This window comes from Antechinus flavipes, chromosome 4 (genome assembly GCF_016432865.1).
Source record: "Antechinus flavipes isolate AdamAnt ecotype Samford, QLD, Australia chromosome 4, AdamAnt_v2, whole genome shotgun sequence".
Classification (NCBI taxonomy): Eukaryota; Metazoa; Chordata; class Mammalia; order Dasyuromorphia; family Dasyuridae; genus Antechinus; species Antechinus flavipes.
Genome location: NC_067401.1, coordinates 145,093,711 through 145,112,353, shown reverse-complemented (window position 1 = coordinate 145,112,353; position 18,643 = coordinate 145,093,711). Strand labels below are relative to the sequence as shown.

Genomic DNA, 18,643 nt, shown 5'->3' with positions numbered 1-18,643 from the left:
GAGAGACAGAAAATAAGAAAACCAGAATTACCAAACATAGATTATACTTGAAATTAGCATATACTTTGTTAAAAAAAAAAAGGGAGGGGGGGAATGTGGAAACATTTCATATTAAGGCCTCAGTGGTGTTACACATATTAAGAATTAATATCATAAGTGCTGTGCTCTGAAGTGTTCATTATCACTAGAATCAAAGATCTTCTTTGTCTTCGTTAGCAACCTGGTCAATTTCAGGGCATGATCTTGAATCCCTGAAATTACGTTATTGTTTATAGTGACCAAACTGAGCAATGGTTTCTTGCTTAATCCAATTCAATCTAAGAGGAGCACTTTTGACCAGAATGAAAGGGAAATCTTTGAAGAAAGTGGTTCAGCAAGTAAGTCCTTGAAAAATATATTTGCCTAGAATAAACTAACATTATTACTATTCTAAATAAATCAGAGAACATTAAACTTTAAATTGCTTTCTTTTGTAACAGAACATTCTCTTTTGTTTCATGGTTACTACAAAATTTAAAAGCAAATTGCTTAGGTTAGAAAGAATTTAAATTAGAAATGGGGAACTGTTCACTTAGACCTCATCCAACCAGAAAAACTTGTATTTTTCTGATAAGACTGGCTAGAACAGAGTGCTTTTTTTCACCTTAAACTTTTAAATTAAAAATTAAAGTTTCCTTTCTTAGGAACAACAACAAAAGAAGCTTTTCTACTATTAATTAATGCAGGTAACTTCACATATGCTTTTCCACTGTTAACTAGACATTTAATATCTTATGTTCTAGAATATATTGTTCAAGAGTATGAGAAAGCAGATAAAGAACTGATATTTTATTTTTCCTTTTTTATGTCTGTATTTTCTTTGACAACATAGCTAATATAGAAACAAGATTTGCATGACTCCACACATAACTAATATAAAATTGCTTGCGTTCTTGGGGAAAGGGAAGGAGTAGAAGAAAAGGAAGAATTTGGAATTGAAAAAAATTTTCAAATGTTAACAAAAAGTTTATGTGTAATGAAATGAAATTATATATTTAAAATACTTTAGGAAGGCACTCATTATTTGATTTAAAAAAATTATCTTGAAAAATCTAAAGAGAAACCAACACTTATGGTATTTACCACAAGCTGCAAAGGGTCACCTGATTTAGAAATGAAAGTAACAGTGCTGGGGGCAGCTAGTTGGTGTAGTGGATACAGTTCAAATATGACCTCAGCCACTTAACACTTCCTAGCTGTATGATCCTGGGCAAGTCACTTAATCCCAATTGCCTCAGCAAAAGAAAAAGAAAAGAAAAGAAATTTTAAAACAGAAAGAAATAGCATCAACAAATCAGAAGAAGACAGAAGAAAATATCTGCCATATTTGTGGACAAGACAAAAAGGTTCACAGAAGGTAAAATTGATAATTTTGATTACATAAAATTAAAAAGTATTTTCACAAATAAAACTAATGAGGCTATAATTACGAGAAGTGAGAAATTGGAGTAAAAATTATAGTAAATTACATGATAAATATCTTGTTTCAAGGACAGATTGGAAATTGAAGCAAATTTATAAGAGCCATTACTTAATTGATAAATAGTCAAAGGACCAAACTTATTTTTGTTAAATGTTAAAAAAAAATAGTCAAAAGATATGAATAAGCAGTTTTCAAAAAAAGAAATCCAAATTATCAATAACCATATAAAATGCTCTAAATAACCAATAAGAAAAGAAAAACAAATTAAAACAGATGTTTTACCTCACACTCATCAAGTTGGCTAAATTGACAAAAAAAAAGAAGATAAAAAATGATGGAAGTTTGCAAGGGCTGTGGGAAAATAGGTACATAATTTTCCTTTTGGTGGAACTGTGAACTCTGCAGACATTTTGGAAAGCAGTTTGGAACTGAGCCTCCAAAGTTATTAAACAATCCACACACTTTGCCTCAGAAATACTACTATTAACTAGGTCTATACTCCCAAAGAAATCAAAGAAAGAAGAAACAATACTCATAGGCACAAAAAATTCTTACAATGGTGGCAAAGATTTGAAAAAGTGAGGATATGTCCATCAATTAAGGAATAGCTAAACAAGTTATGGTATATGAATATGATGGCAATCTCTTGTGATAACAGTTGGCACCATCAAGGAGTGATGGGGGGGGGGGGGGGAAGGAGATTCTTTTAGAAAAACCTGGGAATTGGTTTGCACGAACTGATAAGAAGCCAACAGAACCAGAAGGGCAATATACACCATAAAAATGATATTATAAAGACAAATACTTTTAAAAGACTTGGCAGCTATGTTCAGCACAAATGAATCAATCCTAGTTTAAGAGAACTCAGTATGAAATATGAGTACATCTTCCAGACAGAGAGGTAAAGAACTTATAATGCAGACTGAAACATATTTTTAGGAAAAGGCTAAAGCAGAAATTTACTTTCACTATATTTTTGTATAATACAAATACTATATGTTTGTATATAATTTGTAATACAAATTTGTAAATTTGTAATTTGTTTTTCTTGCTTTCTTAATGGGAAGGAGAGAATTTAAAATTGAAAACAAAAGAAAAATCGTTTTATTTTTTTAAATTTAATTTTATTTTATAATAACTTTATATTGACAGAATCCATGCCAGGGTAATTTTTTTACAACATTATCTCTTGCACTCGCTTCTGTTCCAATTTTTCCCCTCCCTCCCTCCACCCCCTCCCCTGGATGGCAAGCAGTCCTATATATGTTAGATATGTTGCAGTATATCCTAGATACAATATATGTTTGCAGAACCGAACAGTTCTCTTGTTGCACAGGGAGAATTGGATTCAGAAGGTAAAAATAACCCGGGAAGAAAAACAAAAATTCAAATAGTTCACATTCAATTCTTTCTTTGGGTGTAGCTGCTTCTGTCCATCATTTATCAATTGAAACTGAGTTAGGTCTCTTTGTCAAAGAAATCCACTTCCATCAGAATACATCCTCATACAATATTGTTGTCGAAGTGTATAATGATCTCCTGGTTCTGCTCATTTTACTCAGCATCAGTTCATGTAAATCTCTCCAAACCTCTCTGTATTCGTCCTGCTGGTCATTTCTACAGAACAATAATATTCCATAACATTCATATACCACAATTTACCCAGCCATTCTCCAATTGATGGGCATCCATTCAATTTCCAGAGAAAAATTGTTTTAAAGAATTAGGAAAGTGAATCAGGGAATGGGACTAGATGCCAAGTCTTTCAAAGTTGTTTGAATTTATAGTATTATTTTATTGTATATATTGTCCTCCTGGTTCTGCTCGCTTCTTATCAGTTCACGCAAACCAATGGCATAATATGAACAGTATCAACAAAATATTTCCCACATAAATCCAGGATGTACTCGCTTACAAATATATAAAATATGAATGTGAAGAGAGCACATACATAGAATACATTAATAGAGATGTTCTTCTGAATAGAACACATGTGGCCAAGAGAATTTACATCTTCAGTCACCACAGGGCCAAGATGTGTTTTTACTTTTCATGGGTTACTCATTTTGATTATTTTAGACTTAGCGCCAGTTGTATGGCAAAGTAAGTAGCCAGATTATAATGGGAAGAGGAATAAGAAGAAAGTGAGAAAGTGAGTAGGGATCTTTTTAGTGACTTTGAATAATAAAAGTTAAACCAGAAGAGAATAAGTTGAGGAATTATTGTGGCTTATTTTATTAAAGATGGGGAATACTTAGGAAGATTTGAAAACACAAGGAAGGAAAACAATAGACAAGAATAATTTGACACGAGAAAGTTAACAGATGTCACATAGAAATTAAAATGGACTTGAATAAAGAACTTTTAAACATTTCTGCTAAGAAAATTTGAGCTGAGTAAAATCTCTGAAACATAAACAGAAGGGATGAGTGAAACCTAGAAAAGTAATTGTATATGATCTAAATGAAAGGGCTAAATAAATGATGAACAAGTTTTTTATATCCTAACTGGGGAAGGGAAAAGAGAAGACGACTATTCCTTCAAAAACCCCATTGTCTTCAAGAGTTAAAGAGTAAGTGAAGATTGACAAAGGCTGAACATATGGAGACTTTTTTTTTTATTACTGTTAAAAAGATTTTAAAATTTCACTATTTCCTTACATAGCCCTTTTTCCTATTTTTTTATCTTGAAATACCTGTATTTGTCAATAACTGGTTTTTGTTGATATTTGTTTGCTGACAATTGAGTTCAGAAATAAAAATAATTTTTAAAAAGAAAAAAGACAAGGACAAATGTATTTAGTTTAAAATTCATTATTTTTTTATTTTCCAATGAAAAGAAGTCTTGTGATCTCTGAAGAAAACCACAGAACTTGGATAATACTACAAAGGATGCTTTGATTATTACTGAAACCCTCTACATTTGCAATGCATCCATGCCAATCATCTACAAAGGACTTTTGATAAGTTTTTTTTAATCCAATTCCCTCCCCCCGGTTACCACCAACACTACCACCCTGCTACTGTCTGGTACAAATACTCATAGTCATATTGGCTTTGGACAATAAGGGAAATGAACTAGGGACCAGAAGACGAAAGTTTGTTCCCATTTCTGCAACTTACCAATTATGTGAATTTAAGCTAAAAACACTTTACCTATAGTCTCGGAGTTTCTTTAGCTGTTAAAATGGAGATAATTATATCTGTTCAATGATCCTCACAGCACAGTACAATAAAAACAAACACTAGTTTTAGAGGCAGAAGACCTGGTTCACATTCTAATTTTGATGCATATTATATGTGTCAACTCTGGAAAATCATTCCTCAAGACTTCAGCTACTTCTGCATAATGAGGGGAACTAGACTAGAAAGATAGTCTTCCTACCAAAAAAAAAAAAATCATTCCTTAAGGTTCCTTTTTACTAAAAAATCAGAAGACCATGCAAAATAATGTAGGTGAAAATGGTTTATACATTTTAAAGCATAATATTTTTACAATTATTGCTGATAACAATGAGGCATAATGGATAGACTTGGAAATCAAGAGTTTTGCCTTTGGTTTATAGTGGCTTTGTAACCTGGGCTAGATGATAAATCACCACCTCTCAGTTCTCTCTGGCAACTCTCTAAACTACTACTTTGCCAAAAAAAAAAAAAAAATCTATATTAACAGAGAAGGTACAGATCACCATTATCTTTATAATCTGAAAAAAAAAAAAAAACACCACAACTCACAAGTCTATCTTCGCTTCTCTCTCCCTTTTGAAAAAATTTATATGAACCACAACGTATATGAAGAAAGGGTTAGCCACCTCCTCCAATTGCCAATGAACTACTAAATAAAGGAAAAGCAAACCAACATGTTGAAATAGCAAAGTACCGGGGTGGGGGGTGGGGGTGATGGGAGCAAGAAGTAACATGTGTCAGGCACATCAAATCAATCACCTTGATCATCATCTATCATCTCCTCTAAAATCCTGTAGGGGACAGCCAAGAATTCTCCACCCAAGAGTCCTTGGAATAGTGGCGTTAAAAAAAAAAAAATGACATTAAAGAAAAGGACATCTGCTTTGATGATCTATCTACTCTAAGGATTGCAAGGACATTTTTCCCATGTGCCTTGCAGTTTTTTTTTGTTTTGTTTTCTCCCCCCATTAGAATATGAGCACCTTGAATATAAGGACTGTTTTAATTTTCTATTTGTAGACTAAGCAATTAGCAGAGCCAGCACATAGTAAACACCTTAACAACAATTTATTTATTCATTCAATTTATGAACTTTAAGCAAATAAAAACAAAATTTTCCAAAATCAAAACAGAACAGGGTTTATATGTGAATCCATAAATCTTTATTTTGAAATACTTGTTAAATACACACACACATACATAAATAATTCCACATTACTTTCAAAATTCTTATGCTTGTACTTTTTAAAAAATTTCTTGCTATATACATCCATACAATTAAAACATTTTTTCAATGTCCTTTTTTTCTTCTTGATATCACTAATTATCTAATTATCCCTACTCTTTGTCCCTACCTCCCCCATTAAAAAATAAGTGCTTCTGGGTGAAGGGATCAGCCTTGCCCAATTTCATTCTGGATTGCGGGATTCTTGTACTGCCCTCTACCTCCTGAAGTTAGGTTCTAATTTTAGATTATTCAGGACCCTCTAAGGCATCTCAGAAGAAAGTGTTAGGGATCCTCAAGCTCCTGAGTTGCTACTCTTAGGGGCTTCCAAAGCAATAGCAAAGAGTTTAGGCTATCCTTAGGTCTTTTAGGGAAACTCTCCTCTCTTGCCACTACCTAAGACTGTTGGGTGCACATGTCTCTAGCTAATCACTGCTCATGTTAGGAGGTTATAGGCCTGTTTGAATGCAATGACTATGCTAGCACTCCACTCCTAATGTCCTAAGCTATCTGGCTTATTTTTGGTACAGTTTTTGGAGGAGAGAAGCCAATTATTATAGTTTGTTGTTAAATTTCTAGATCATAATCCAGTCATATTATTTTGGGGATTTTGCTAGAGACATGGGAACTGGGAAATCTGAAAGTTGTTATCTTGGTGGGAAGTCTTAAGAAGCATATTTTTAATGAATGCCCATCAATTGGAGAATGTCTCAATAAATTGTGGTATATGAATGTTATGGAATGTTATTGTTCTGTAAGAAATGACCCACAGGATGATTTCAGAGAGGCTTGGAGAGACTTACATGAACTAATGCTGAGTGAAATAAGCAGAACCAGGTTATTATACATGACAACAACAAGACTATACGATGATCAATTCTGATGAATGTGGCTCTCTTCAAAAATGAGATGATTCAAACCAATTCTAACTGTTCAGTGATGAAGAGAACCATCTACAGCAACAGAGAGGACTGTGGAAGCTGAATGTGGATCACAACACAGCATTCTCATTCTTTCTGTTGTTGTTTGCTTGCATTTTGTTTTCTATCCCATTTTTCCTTCTTGATCTGATTTTTCTTACACAACAAGATAACTGTATAAATATGTATACATATATTGAATTTAACATATATTTTAACATATTTAACATGTATTGGACTATCTGCCATCTAGGGGAGGGAATGAGGGGAAGGAGGGAATAATTTGGAACAGAAGGCTTTGCAAGGGTCAATGTTGAAAAATTATCCATGCATATGTTTTGTAAATAAAAAATAAGCATATTTTTAGAAAAATGATCATCAAACTGGGAAGTATGGTAGAGTGATGGGGTACTGACTCTGCATTATGGAAGATGACGGTTCAAATCTCTTTTCTGATGCATATTACATAAGTGACTGTGAGCAAGAACATCACTGCCCTGAGCCTCAGTTTCTTCACCTATACAATGAGGATAGACTAGATGGTCTCTGAAGTTGATTTCAGCACTACTCTTTGATCCTAAATAATTGTTTTGAAGTAATTCATAATGATTAAGAAAAAGGTTCACAACTACTACAAGCTGTGTCAGAGCTGAAAAGTAATAAAGGAATGACTTACAGAGTTTTGAGGCCATGTGGAAAGGCCTAAATTAAAGAGGGCAGTAACAAATTTATATTTATTATGCCTAGGTCATGCATAATGTCAATGTGAACTCAATATCTGTCATTAGCATCATGCCTACAAAAATGTGAGACATCTTAAGTGTCCAATACCATCAACACATAATTAACTGATGTTTCTGAAATGAAAACTCTTCTTCATTATTTTTTATTTGCTCTACTACAAATTCAAGGCTTTTCTTAAACAGCCTACTTTGAAATAAATAAACAATAATTAAAGAAATATTTTTCCACTGAGTGGATGCCCATCAATTGGAGAATGTGAATAAATTGTGGTATATGAATATCATGGAATATTATTGTTCTGTAAGAAATGACCAGCAGGATGATTTCAGAGAGGCTTGGAGAGACTTACATGAACTGATACTGAGTGAAATGAGCAGGACCCAGGAGATCATTATATACTTCAACAATAATACTATATGATAATAAATTCTGATGGACGTGGCCTTCTTCAACATTGAGATGAACCAAATCAATTCCAATAGAGCAGTAATAAATTGATCCAGCTACACCCAAGGAAGGAACCCTGGGAAATGGGTATGAACCACTACATAGAATTCCCAAACCCTCTATTTTTGTCCGCCTGCATTTTTGATCTCCTTCACAGGTTAATTGTACACTATTTCAAAGTCCGATTCCTTTTGTACTTCAAAATAACTGTATGGACATGTATACATATATTGTATTTAACATATATTTTAACATATATAACATGTATTAGTCAACTTGCCATCTAGGGGAGGAGGGGAGGGGAAGGAGGGGAAACATTGTAACAAAGGGTTTTGCAATTGTCGATGCTGAAAAATTACCCATGCATATATCTTGTAGATAACAAGCTATAATTAAAAAGAAAAAGAAGAGCCAAGAAGACATGAATTAAAAAAAAAAAAGAAATATTTTCCCATCATGCTGAAACTTATAATAAACAGATTTACTTTTGATAATTGAATATCTGTAATCACATCCTAAAATAGTTTTATTTTTCTCTATTTATTCTATCTTTATTGACTCAAAACTGTAAAAATAGATATAAGCTCACTGAATTTTCACAATGTGACATTCAATGCTTTTAAGATAAGTTTACAATGACTTCAAGAATGCATGTCTAAAATAAATTTTAAATCAGCTATGCCTTTACTATATGGCAAAGATAGAACACAAAGAGCCTGCTTTGGAAGAATAAGCTTAAAATGTTATTTTAGGATTTTCAAACTCCACAAGCATAAAATAGATGCATGAAAAAGAAGCAGGCCACTCAACTCCTCTATATTTATTCCAATAAACCCCCTAAAGACCAAACTAAAATGGTTAAAGTAATCCAATGAGAAATTACAGCAAGTGAATACGCCCACTCCAACAAAAAGTTACCTGGAACCCCACAGACAAAGAAATGGGAATCACTTATTCCTTAAAACCACAAATAAATTTCTTTTAAAAAACTTAATAGTATGTTCAAAAAGTTATCAAACTGTACATAACCTTTGATCCAGCACTGTTACTGCTGGGCTTATATCGCAAAGAAATTTTAAAGAAGGGAAAGGGACCTGTATGTGCAAGAATGTTTGTGGCAGCCCTCTTTGTAGTGGCCAGAAAATGGAAACTGAGTGGATGCCCATCAATTGGAGAATGGCTGAATAAGTTACGATATATGAATGATATTATTGTTCTGTAAGAAATGAACAGCAGGATGATTTCAGAAAGGCCTGGAATGACTTACATGAACTAATGCTGAGTGAAATGAGCAGGACTAGGAGATCATTATATACTTCAACAACAATACTATATGATGATCAATTCTGATGGACGTGGCCATCTCCAGCAATGAGATGAACCAAATCAGTTCCAAAAGAGCAGTAATGAATTGAACCAGCTACACCCAGTGAAAGAACTCTGGGAAATGAACCACTACATACAATTCCCAATCCCACTATTTTTGTCCACCTGCATTTTTGATTTCCTTCACAGGCTAATTGTACACTATTTCAAAATCTGATTCGTTTTGTACAGCAAAATAACTGTATGGACATATACACATATATTGTATTTGACTTATACTTTAACATATTTAACATGTATTGGTCAACCTGCCATCTGGGGGAGAAGGTGGGCAGAAAGAGGGGAAAAGTTGTAACAAAAGGTTTTGCAACTATCAATGTGGAAAAATCACCCATACATATATCTTGTAAATAAAAAGCTATACAATAAAAAAGTTATAATTTAAAAAAATCTAATAGTATATTTCAAGAAGTTATATTTCAAGAAGTCAAAAATGAAAATTGTCCAGATGCATTAGATCCAGGAAGAAAGATATGGAAAGAATCTACCAATCATCTCCTGAAAGGAATCACAAAAGAAAAAATCCCAATAATATCATAACCAAAATTCAGAGTTCCTTTATCATTGAAAAAATAGAATCAGTTCTGCTATAACATATATTTCAAAAACCACAAATCTGTTCCAAAGCAACTGACACAATAGGGGATCTTTCAAGCATAACACAAATTTCCATTTTACTTCTGCACAATCTCTTCTATGAGAAACAGAAGGCAGAAAATTCCATCACTTCACAATAACTCATAAACCACAACCCTTCCAAATGCCCCCCACACAATTAAAGTTCAGGTCTTTTTTGTCAAGGTAAAGTTTCAAACTTATTACATAACTTCTAATGATAGGAGTTATGAGCAGAGAAGGACTGGTCTACATTATTCTCACCTGAACCCCTTTTACCACAGTGATCTACTTAACTTCCTTGTGTAATCCAGATGCAGACTAAGCAGCAGCATGAAACAATGGATTGGCCACAATTTACTGCAACACTTGTAAATTTCTTAACCATTTAACATAAAGCTGTACTACTACTTTTATTTAATTTACAATGATAATGATGATGACTAACATTTTTATAACATTCTTATATTATTTTATACCATGTTAATATAATTATGATGTATCAGCTACTGTCCTGCACAAAATTTTTCAATGCTGTGTCCCTAACATCATTTCCACCCTAAGTTCTATGGTTTTTACTGGACAGTTGTAAATAGCACAATGTAAATAGCACAACAGAATGCATATGTCAATTCTATCAAGACTGATCAAGTACTAAGGGACTAGAAGAAGTCCCTTGATGGCTTCTATTATAGATAACAGATCTCAGAATACAACATTACAACAGGCAAAAAAGGAGATGGGCTTACCAAGAAAAATTTGCCCTAAGAATCTGAGTTTTGTCCTATAAGAAAAATAATGGCCTTTTAATGGAACAAATGATTTTTAAGCATTTCTAATGACAAAAGCAGAGATGAGCACAAGAGTTTTTGAGACCTAGAAAGGCAATTTTTTTAAACAGTTGAAAGTATCTGTATGATAATATAATAGTATGAACATTCTAATGAATTAACAAGCACTCCTTCAAATCTTAATATCTTCAAAGACAACCGAGATTCCAACTGAGGTCAACTACCTACTACATATGTGAAACACATATGGTCTAGTATCAATTAACATAACAAACTTCCTAAAGTTTCCCTGGACTAAGAAGGATAATTAAGTAATTTAATGACTATTTACTGAATTTCTATTAAATACAAAGGAATATATTCAGATCAGAACTTTAATCCAGGCCCAGGTCTAAATTGGATGGATTCCTTCCTAAAAGACAAGGGCAAGTGACACCAGGTGCCCCATGCTGTTGAATCATTTCTCTAACTCCCAGGTCATCAGCAAAACTATACCATAAAGATATCAGCATTCAACATTTTTCTCTCCATTTCTTTTAACTAGATATAATACAAATGAGCAGGGCAGCAAAATAGTACAGTAGATACAGCATCAGACCTGGAGTCTGGAAAATTTGAATTAAAATAAAGTCTTAGACACTTACTAGCTGTATGACCCTGGCAAGTCATTGAACCCTGTTGGCCTCAGTTTTCTTATCTGTAAAATGACCCACCACTCCAGCATCTTCCCCAAGAAAACCTAAATGGGGTTATGAAGCTGAACAGAACAGAATTGACTAAACACTTCAAATGAAAAATGATAAAATGATCAGAATCTTTTAATAAATTATATAAATACTTCATTTACAACTATAAAACATACCAAACTACAGAGTATCAGACAAATAAATTACTAGGCCAAGGCTCACTTCAACTACCATGCCTAAACTCTTCAGACCATTAAGCTTAAAGGATCCATTTCCCAGCAAAAAAAAAAAAAAAAAAAAAAATATATATATATATATATATATTATATATATATATATATATATATATATATATATATTTATCAACACCTCCCCTCTTCTGCTACACTTACCCCAACACATTATCTTTATCAACGTTGAAGAAAATGACATGTCTTCAGTTCCTAAGAATCTAAGCATCAATCCTGACAATTAAATTACGAATATCATCATTAGAAAAGGATGAGAATTTAAGACTATCACAATGGACTAAATTGTATCAACTAATATATCTTTTTTGTTTGTTTTTTAATCCATAAGGCAAAGAAAACAGGAAAAGAATAAAAAATTTTATTGCAAAGAAAAATTGTAAAAAATAAAAACTTTTCTTTTTTGCATGTGTAGTCATTATATAGTGCTAGATGATCCTAGATATGGAATAGAGGATAGGGAAAAGGAAAAAAAAAATTCTTGGAGCTACATTACAATAGAATGTCTTATCTTATAAGGGATTCAATATCTTAAGGAGACCATTTCACAATTCCATTTTAATCCTTTATAATAAAAAACATTCTTATATGATACTGAGGCTTTATATAATAAAAGTTAGCATTTATACAGTAGTATAAGCACTATATATATATATAGCACTTTACAAATATTATTTCATTTCATCCTTGGGAGACAGGTAATAGTATCATCTTCATTTTAATGACTGACAGAAAGCTAAAGGCTATCTGACTCCAAATCCAAAACTATCCATTGCAAAATTATCTTTAAAAGCCACACTACTTTAAAATGTGAAAATCTAGTTTTGCTAAAACTGACAAACAACATACCAATTTATGACATTTACTATGTGTACTGGAGTTGAACTTTTTACTATTTTAGTCACATTTAAATCAAGCTATGGGTTATTTGGAAAATTTTCTAGTGGTTAGAGTTTTATCCTCAAATATCTAGTCATTAGAATTTAAATGTCAGAAGATAAAAGGTTCAGATGTTATGAGTCTGATCCCAAATTCCTGGAATAACATTTTCTTTAAACTAGATATGAACTAACTGAAAACATATTATTAAATGATCAAAAATTTTTCTGCAAAGCATGTTAAATACCTCATTTTTAGCCACAAAAATATATCAAATTACATAAAGGATCAGCTACTGAAATTACTATGTTATAGAAGACATAGTGGAACGCAATCATGCTCTCTCTAGAAACAGCTCTGAACTAATCTGACCTCTAAAAACAACTTGCAGGGTACAGCTTCCAGCAAATTCTTTCATTCTTCTAGGGAAAAAAAAGGAGAATTCAAAGGAAACAAGAACCTCCTATATATAATTATTGTTTGAATATTATCTTCTTATACTTTATTTTTAGAGTTGTTGAGTTTTGTGTTAAATAATTTCACAGTTTTTACAACTAATTGAGCTGGGTTTCTTTCCTATTTCTTAGATTCTTTGCCATGAGTAAACAGATATAACTCATATTCTAAACAGATTATAAAATGAATGATATCTGGCATCCTTTCACTTTCATGATGTAAGTATTCTGTTAGCTTCAGATTAAAGTATGGTAATGATTCAGCAATATATTTCAGGAAAACAGTATTATCTGATGATATTCAGCCTTTGCATTTTTGAATGTAAAAAAAATTCTTTAACATTTTGTGTTACTGAGAATAGATCTCTGGGACAGGGTGCAAGCATACTGGGAGAAATTTTGTTGATATTAAAAAACCTAAAATGTTAAGGGCTGAAGCTCTGAGTAGATGCACTGGAATCAGACAACCGAGCACTTAAGGCTAATTACCCATTGGACAGTACTTTATTAGCATATGTTTGGAAAATGGCCCTTCCCACTATTCTGTGCTGTTCTATCTTTTAGTGTATAAAGATAATTGTAGGAGAGATTAGGGGGTGGAGTAAGACAAGCCAGAGTCACTTTGGCTGTGGACAAGGAGGAGAGAGGAGGTTGTGGAGAGCTCCTGGAGTTTTTGTCCATCTCCTTTACTTCTCCCCTAAAGACTAAGGACTTTTGCTGATCCTGACTCTGGCTGTTCCTGAGGTCAACAAGGAACTGACTAGGACTTCACACTAAAAGATATTAATAAAAATTCATTTTTAAAGTATAGTACTCTGTTTATATTTCTAAAGGCTTTTTTTTTTTAATGGTCAGGTTCATAGAAATAAAGATATTCAAAATGATTCATCAAGCTTAACTTCTGTGACATTTGAGTTGGGGGGGGGGAATGAAGATATTATTTTAAGCCTCTAACTTAGAATAAAAGTTCCTTTTGAAAAAAAGTGTTATAAAAACCAAATAATACACTTTTCTATTCAAAAAATTATCTCTCCAATTCCCTCCCCAAAAGAGATTGAAACAATGGAGAAACTCTTAAATATCTGTACTACAGGCATAACACAAATCAAATAGTAGCAAAATTTTTTGGCTTTTCAAATTAAAATACAAATGATTCAAAGGAATTGAATTTAAATCTTGACTTTACTACTTTCTCTACTTCTGAGATCACAGGTAATTCAATTTAGTACAATTTAACAATGATTGTCTAAACCATGCTACATCAGAGCAATGTGATAGGCATTAGAGATACAAAAACTAAAATGAAAACACATGATCTCAAGGAACTTACATTCTACTCATGCAATACATACAGAGGTAACGATGCAAGATAATTTGAAAAAGGAGAGAGGACCAGCAGTTAGGTCAAGGTACTTTATCTTTCTGGTATGATCATTTGCAAAAAGATGTTCTTTCAGGCTTCTTATGGTTCTAAATCCAATAAACCCAAAATTATCCCATTTTTATTACATAATCATCAACTTTATAAAAACTAGATGAAGCCAAAATCTATCAAGAATACTGGATGACAACAAAAAGGGTCAAAGAAGAATTGTGAAAAAACATGGAACCAAAGATGATAGGCAAAAGGAATGAAAAGCAGTGATGACATGCTAAGTGCTACATTTTTGAGTACTTCATAATGGAGCCAAATAGCATGAGCTTGAGATAGCAGGGATCAAGGGAATTGCCTTCTACTATTAGCTTTGTAAGACTAAGATTCTCTAGATGCCAGATTTGAAATACTATGGATTTCAGTAATTGAAAGTGATCTCTATAATCTGAAGTGTTACATGAAACGACCCATAGACAGTAAGTAGTGAAGGAAGTGGAGAAAAAAGAAATGGTTTGGAAGAATTATGTGTATACTATTAATAAATGAATAATTAATACTGTGTTTCAATTCAACAATCCAGGAACTTATCTTTGTGCAGTACTACAGAAATGCACATGTACAACCAAAAGCTTTTCTAAATTCCTAGCATGGTTATAAGAAAAGGCTACCACCAACAAAACTCTAGCAACCATTGCTGACACTTGATAATGCCTATCAGTTCTTGTTCTTGATTCTCATCCCTTTACAAAATTCTAAAGACTATACATTCAGAATATTTTTAACCACTACCATTCCCCTAAGTACCACCAGAACATAGACAAAGAACAAGGAGAATTTCCTTCTCAACCATCATCACTACATAAACTATTGAGAAGTCCTTGCTAACAATAGATTCTGGAAATAAAAATAAAATGACTATTGATGAAAATTTGACTGCAAAATTATACAACCACAATTTTGCCATATCCTAAACTGTGAAAAAAACAAAAAGCAAAATGATCTTATAAAATAACTGGCAGTGCTATTTTAAAGTTTTAACTTCAATCACATTTCAGAAGTCTCTTTTTCAGACATGCAATCATATGAGAACACGAACTATTCATTACATTACTTTGAAAAGTTAATAAGTTTTTTGATGAAATGTTTCAAAGCTTCTCCCACCATAGTACCAATTTTTATAGTTTCTTTTTCTGTCATTTTGATTTCCTTACATTTTTCAAAAACATGATACAACTAAATCAGATTTCTACTATGACATATTTAGACTGTGCTATTAAAACTCAAAACTGGTCAAATGACTAGCAGCCCTATAGTTTTAAACTCACCACTTCAGCAGCATAAAAAAAGTAAATTGCTGTGTGTGTACATGTGTGTGTGCTTAAATTCAGGGATAAATTAAATAACAAATTACCTTGCCCAGACCGGCTTTGGCGAGAGTCTACACTTGATTGTCTCTGATCTGGTGGCTCCTCGCTCCCTCCATCTGCATGAAAACCAAAGTAGCGTTAAGTATATCCACATGTAAGAAATATGGCATCAACGTAACTTCTTTTTTGGTACTATTTGTATCTTCTAATAATGTCAACCAAAAAGTCTATGGTGATGTAAATTTACAGAAGAAATGACAGACTTAGAAGACTAAATACCCATGATTTGCTTTTACTTTATGTTATTCTTAGTCACTGGAAAGTTTGTGATCTGTTCTATTTAAAGATGAATATAAATGAATTTATTGCTGCACATGTTGCTAAAGTTCTTCAGATAATCTCTGGGATTTTTTTTTCCAGTTCTGTAATAAAATCACACCTGTCTAATTAGAAGGAAGTTTAATTAACCTTTGTTTTTTTGTTTCAGTACACTGAATATATGCAAAGCAATTCCATATGTACCAAAAAATAACACATGATTCAATAACAAGATCCTGCAATTTGAGTAAACAAAGGAGGAAAAGCTTATTTTTTCATGTAATCAAGAAAACCTAAAGCAATAAACAAAATTCCATCAGACTGATGATAAGAAGAATATCTCACAAGCAACTTTACATTCATAATCTCATTTGACTCATAACAATCTAGAAGTGGGGTCATAACATACCTAATAGTATAGGCAGTATCAATTAGTCTATAATCATGTGTCAATATATTAAAAAGACGAAATTTAACTTGTTTAACAAGGAAAGGTTTACCACATTTAGTATGGGGAAGGAAGGGATAGCATGGAGAATATTAAAAAATTACAGATTCAGACTGTAGACCCAGGTCTGTCACTAAGATATATGATATGTGATTTGGGACAAGGCAATCACCTCTCCAGCCTCTACAAAATGGAATGATTAGACTAGATAATCTTGAAGTTCATAAAAGCATAAACAGTTTAAAGCTGAAAAGAAACCTAGGTCATTTACTCTAGTCCTCTCCTTTTTCAAAAGAACTGAAACCCAAAGAATTGAGGTAATTTGCTTATGATCAACAAAGTAGTAAATGGATGAAGCAGAATTGGAACTCATGCCTTCTGCCTACAAATTCTAAGCTCTTTTTATTAGGCCATGAGCTCTAATATTGAGATTCTAGATTATAAAGTTCTATTTATCTCTCAAGATTAGCTTTCACATCTCTAACTTCTGCATAGGAAGGATACAAACTCCAAATATTTCTAATTGACAGAAACCTACTAAGGGGACACATGCTGACCTGGTGATAGGTACAAGATTCATATAAATTATTGTAATATGTTTATATGCAGGATTTTAGTCCTGAGTGAATCAAAAGTTTTTGTTTTCTACTTAATATACTGTTAATACTGTGTCAGAAGAGAGCAGATCTTTCTTTTCATTTCTGATTAATTATAAAATTTATAGTGGATATGAATTTCTTTGTGGAATTTTTTATCAAGTCAATGCCAAAAAATGACAAACAACCTCTTGGCTCTTAGCCCAGATTTTTCAATTCCAAAGTTAGAAATGAGATCTGGGGTCAGAAAGTGAAAATGCACTATCAATGAACTCTCTAAGAAAAAAATCTCCAGAGCCAGATGGATTTACAAGTGTAATCTACCAAACATCTAAAGAACAATTAATTCCAAATTTGTACAAGCTATTTGGAAAATAGGTGAAAAAGCAGATTTCTTTTATGACATAAAATGCTGATACCTAAACCAGGAAAAGCCACAACAGAGAAAGAAAATTATAGGCCAATTTTCCTAATGAATATTGATGAAAATTTTTAATAAAAATACTATCAATATATCAATATGACCAGGTGGAATTTATACAAGGAATGCAAGAATGATTCAATATTAGGAAAACTATCAGCATAATTGACCATATTAATAACAAACCTAACAGAAATCATGATTATCACAAAAGATTCAAAAAAAGCTTTTGACAAAATATAGCATCCCTATTATGAACACTAGAAAACGTAGCAATAAATGGTGTTTTCCTTAAAATGATAAACAGTATTGTGTGGGATATAGAAAACCCCTACCCAAAATGACTACTCAGAGATCACTCAAAATAGAAAGCAGAAAGGTCATTTATTATGTCTCCGGAGGATGAGCTGTTCTATCACGAGATAAGGGAAAGAGAAAGTTCTTGGTAGGAGGACTAAAGAAGTAGTAATAATACACAGTTTTTATACAAGAAATTATGTCACAAGTAAGAGAGCATTGAGAAGGGGAGGGGGAGGCATTTAATTGGTTGTTGTTATCCGGAGAGAGATTGGAATGGAAGGTTTCTGTTTCCCTGAAATCATCTGATTTCTAGGAAACAGAAAATCAGGCTTTCAGACTTCAGATATAGCTGGCCAAGGCTCAAGTATATCTGGGCCTGCATGTATTATACAGGTCATAAGGGAAACACAGAAATAATGAAAATAAAATACAGAAAAAGAATTCACATATCCCTGTAAGTTCTTCTCTTTTCTCTCTATTCCACACAGTATTTATATAAAATTAACAGCAAGCATTATATATGATGGGTATAAGCTAGAAGCTTTTCCAATAAGATCAGAAGTGTAATAAGGATGCCCATTATCACCACCATTATTTAATACTATGCTACAAGAAATATTAGCTTTAACGATACAAGAAGAAAAATAAATTATAGGAATTAGAATAGGTTAATAAGGAAACAAACCTATCAGTCTTTGCAGATGATATGATGTTACATTGAGAGAACCAGCTAAAAAGCTACAAGAAATAATTAGCAACTTTAGTAAAATTACAG

General features: G+C 32.6%; 1 protein-coding gene across 1 annotated transcript in view; it reads right to left on the bottom strand.

Annotated features, from left to right (window-relative positions):
- TANC2 (tetratricopeptide repeat, ankyrin repeat and coiled-coil containing 2) overlaps positions 1 to 18,643 on the bottom strand; it is a 522,665-nt gene that overhangs the window by 331,826 nt on the left and 172,196 nt on the right. Inside the window, exon 3 of the mRNA XM_051994951.1 lies at positions 15,830 to 15,901. Coding sequence (XP_051850911.1) covers positions 15,830 to 15,901 — 72 coding nt within the window. The remainder of the gene's footprint in view (positions 1 to 15,829; positions 15,902 to 18,643) is intronic.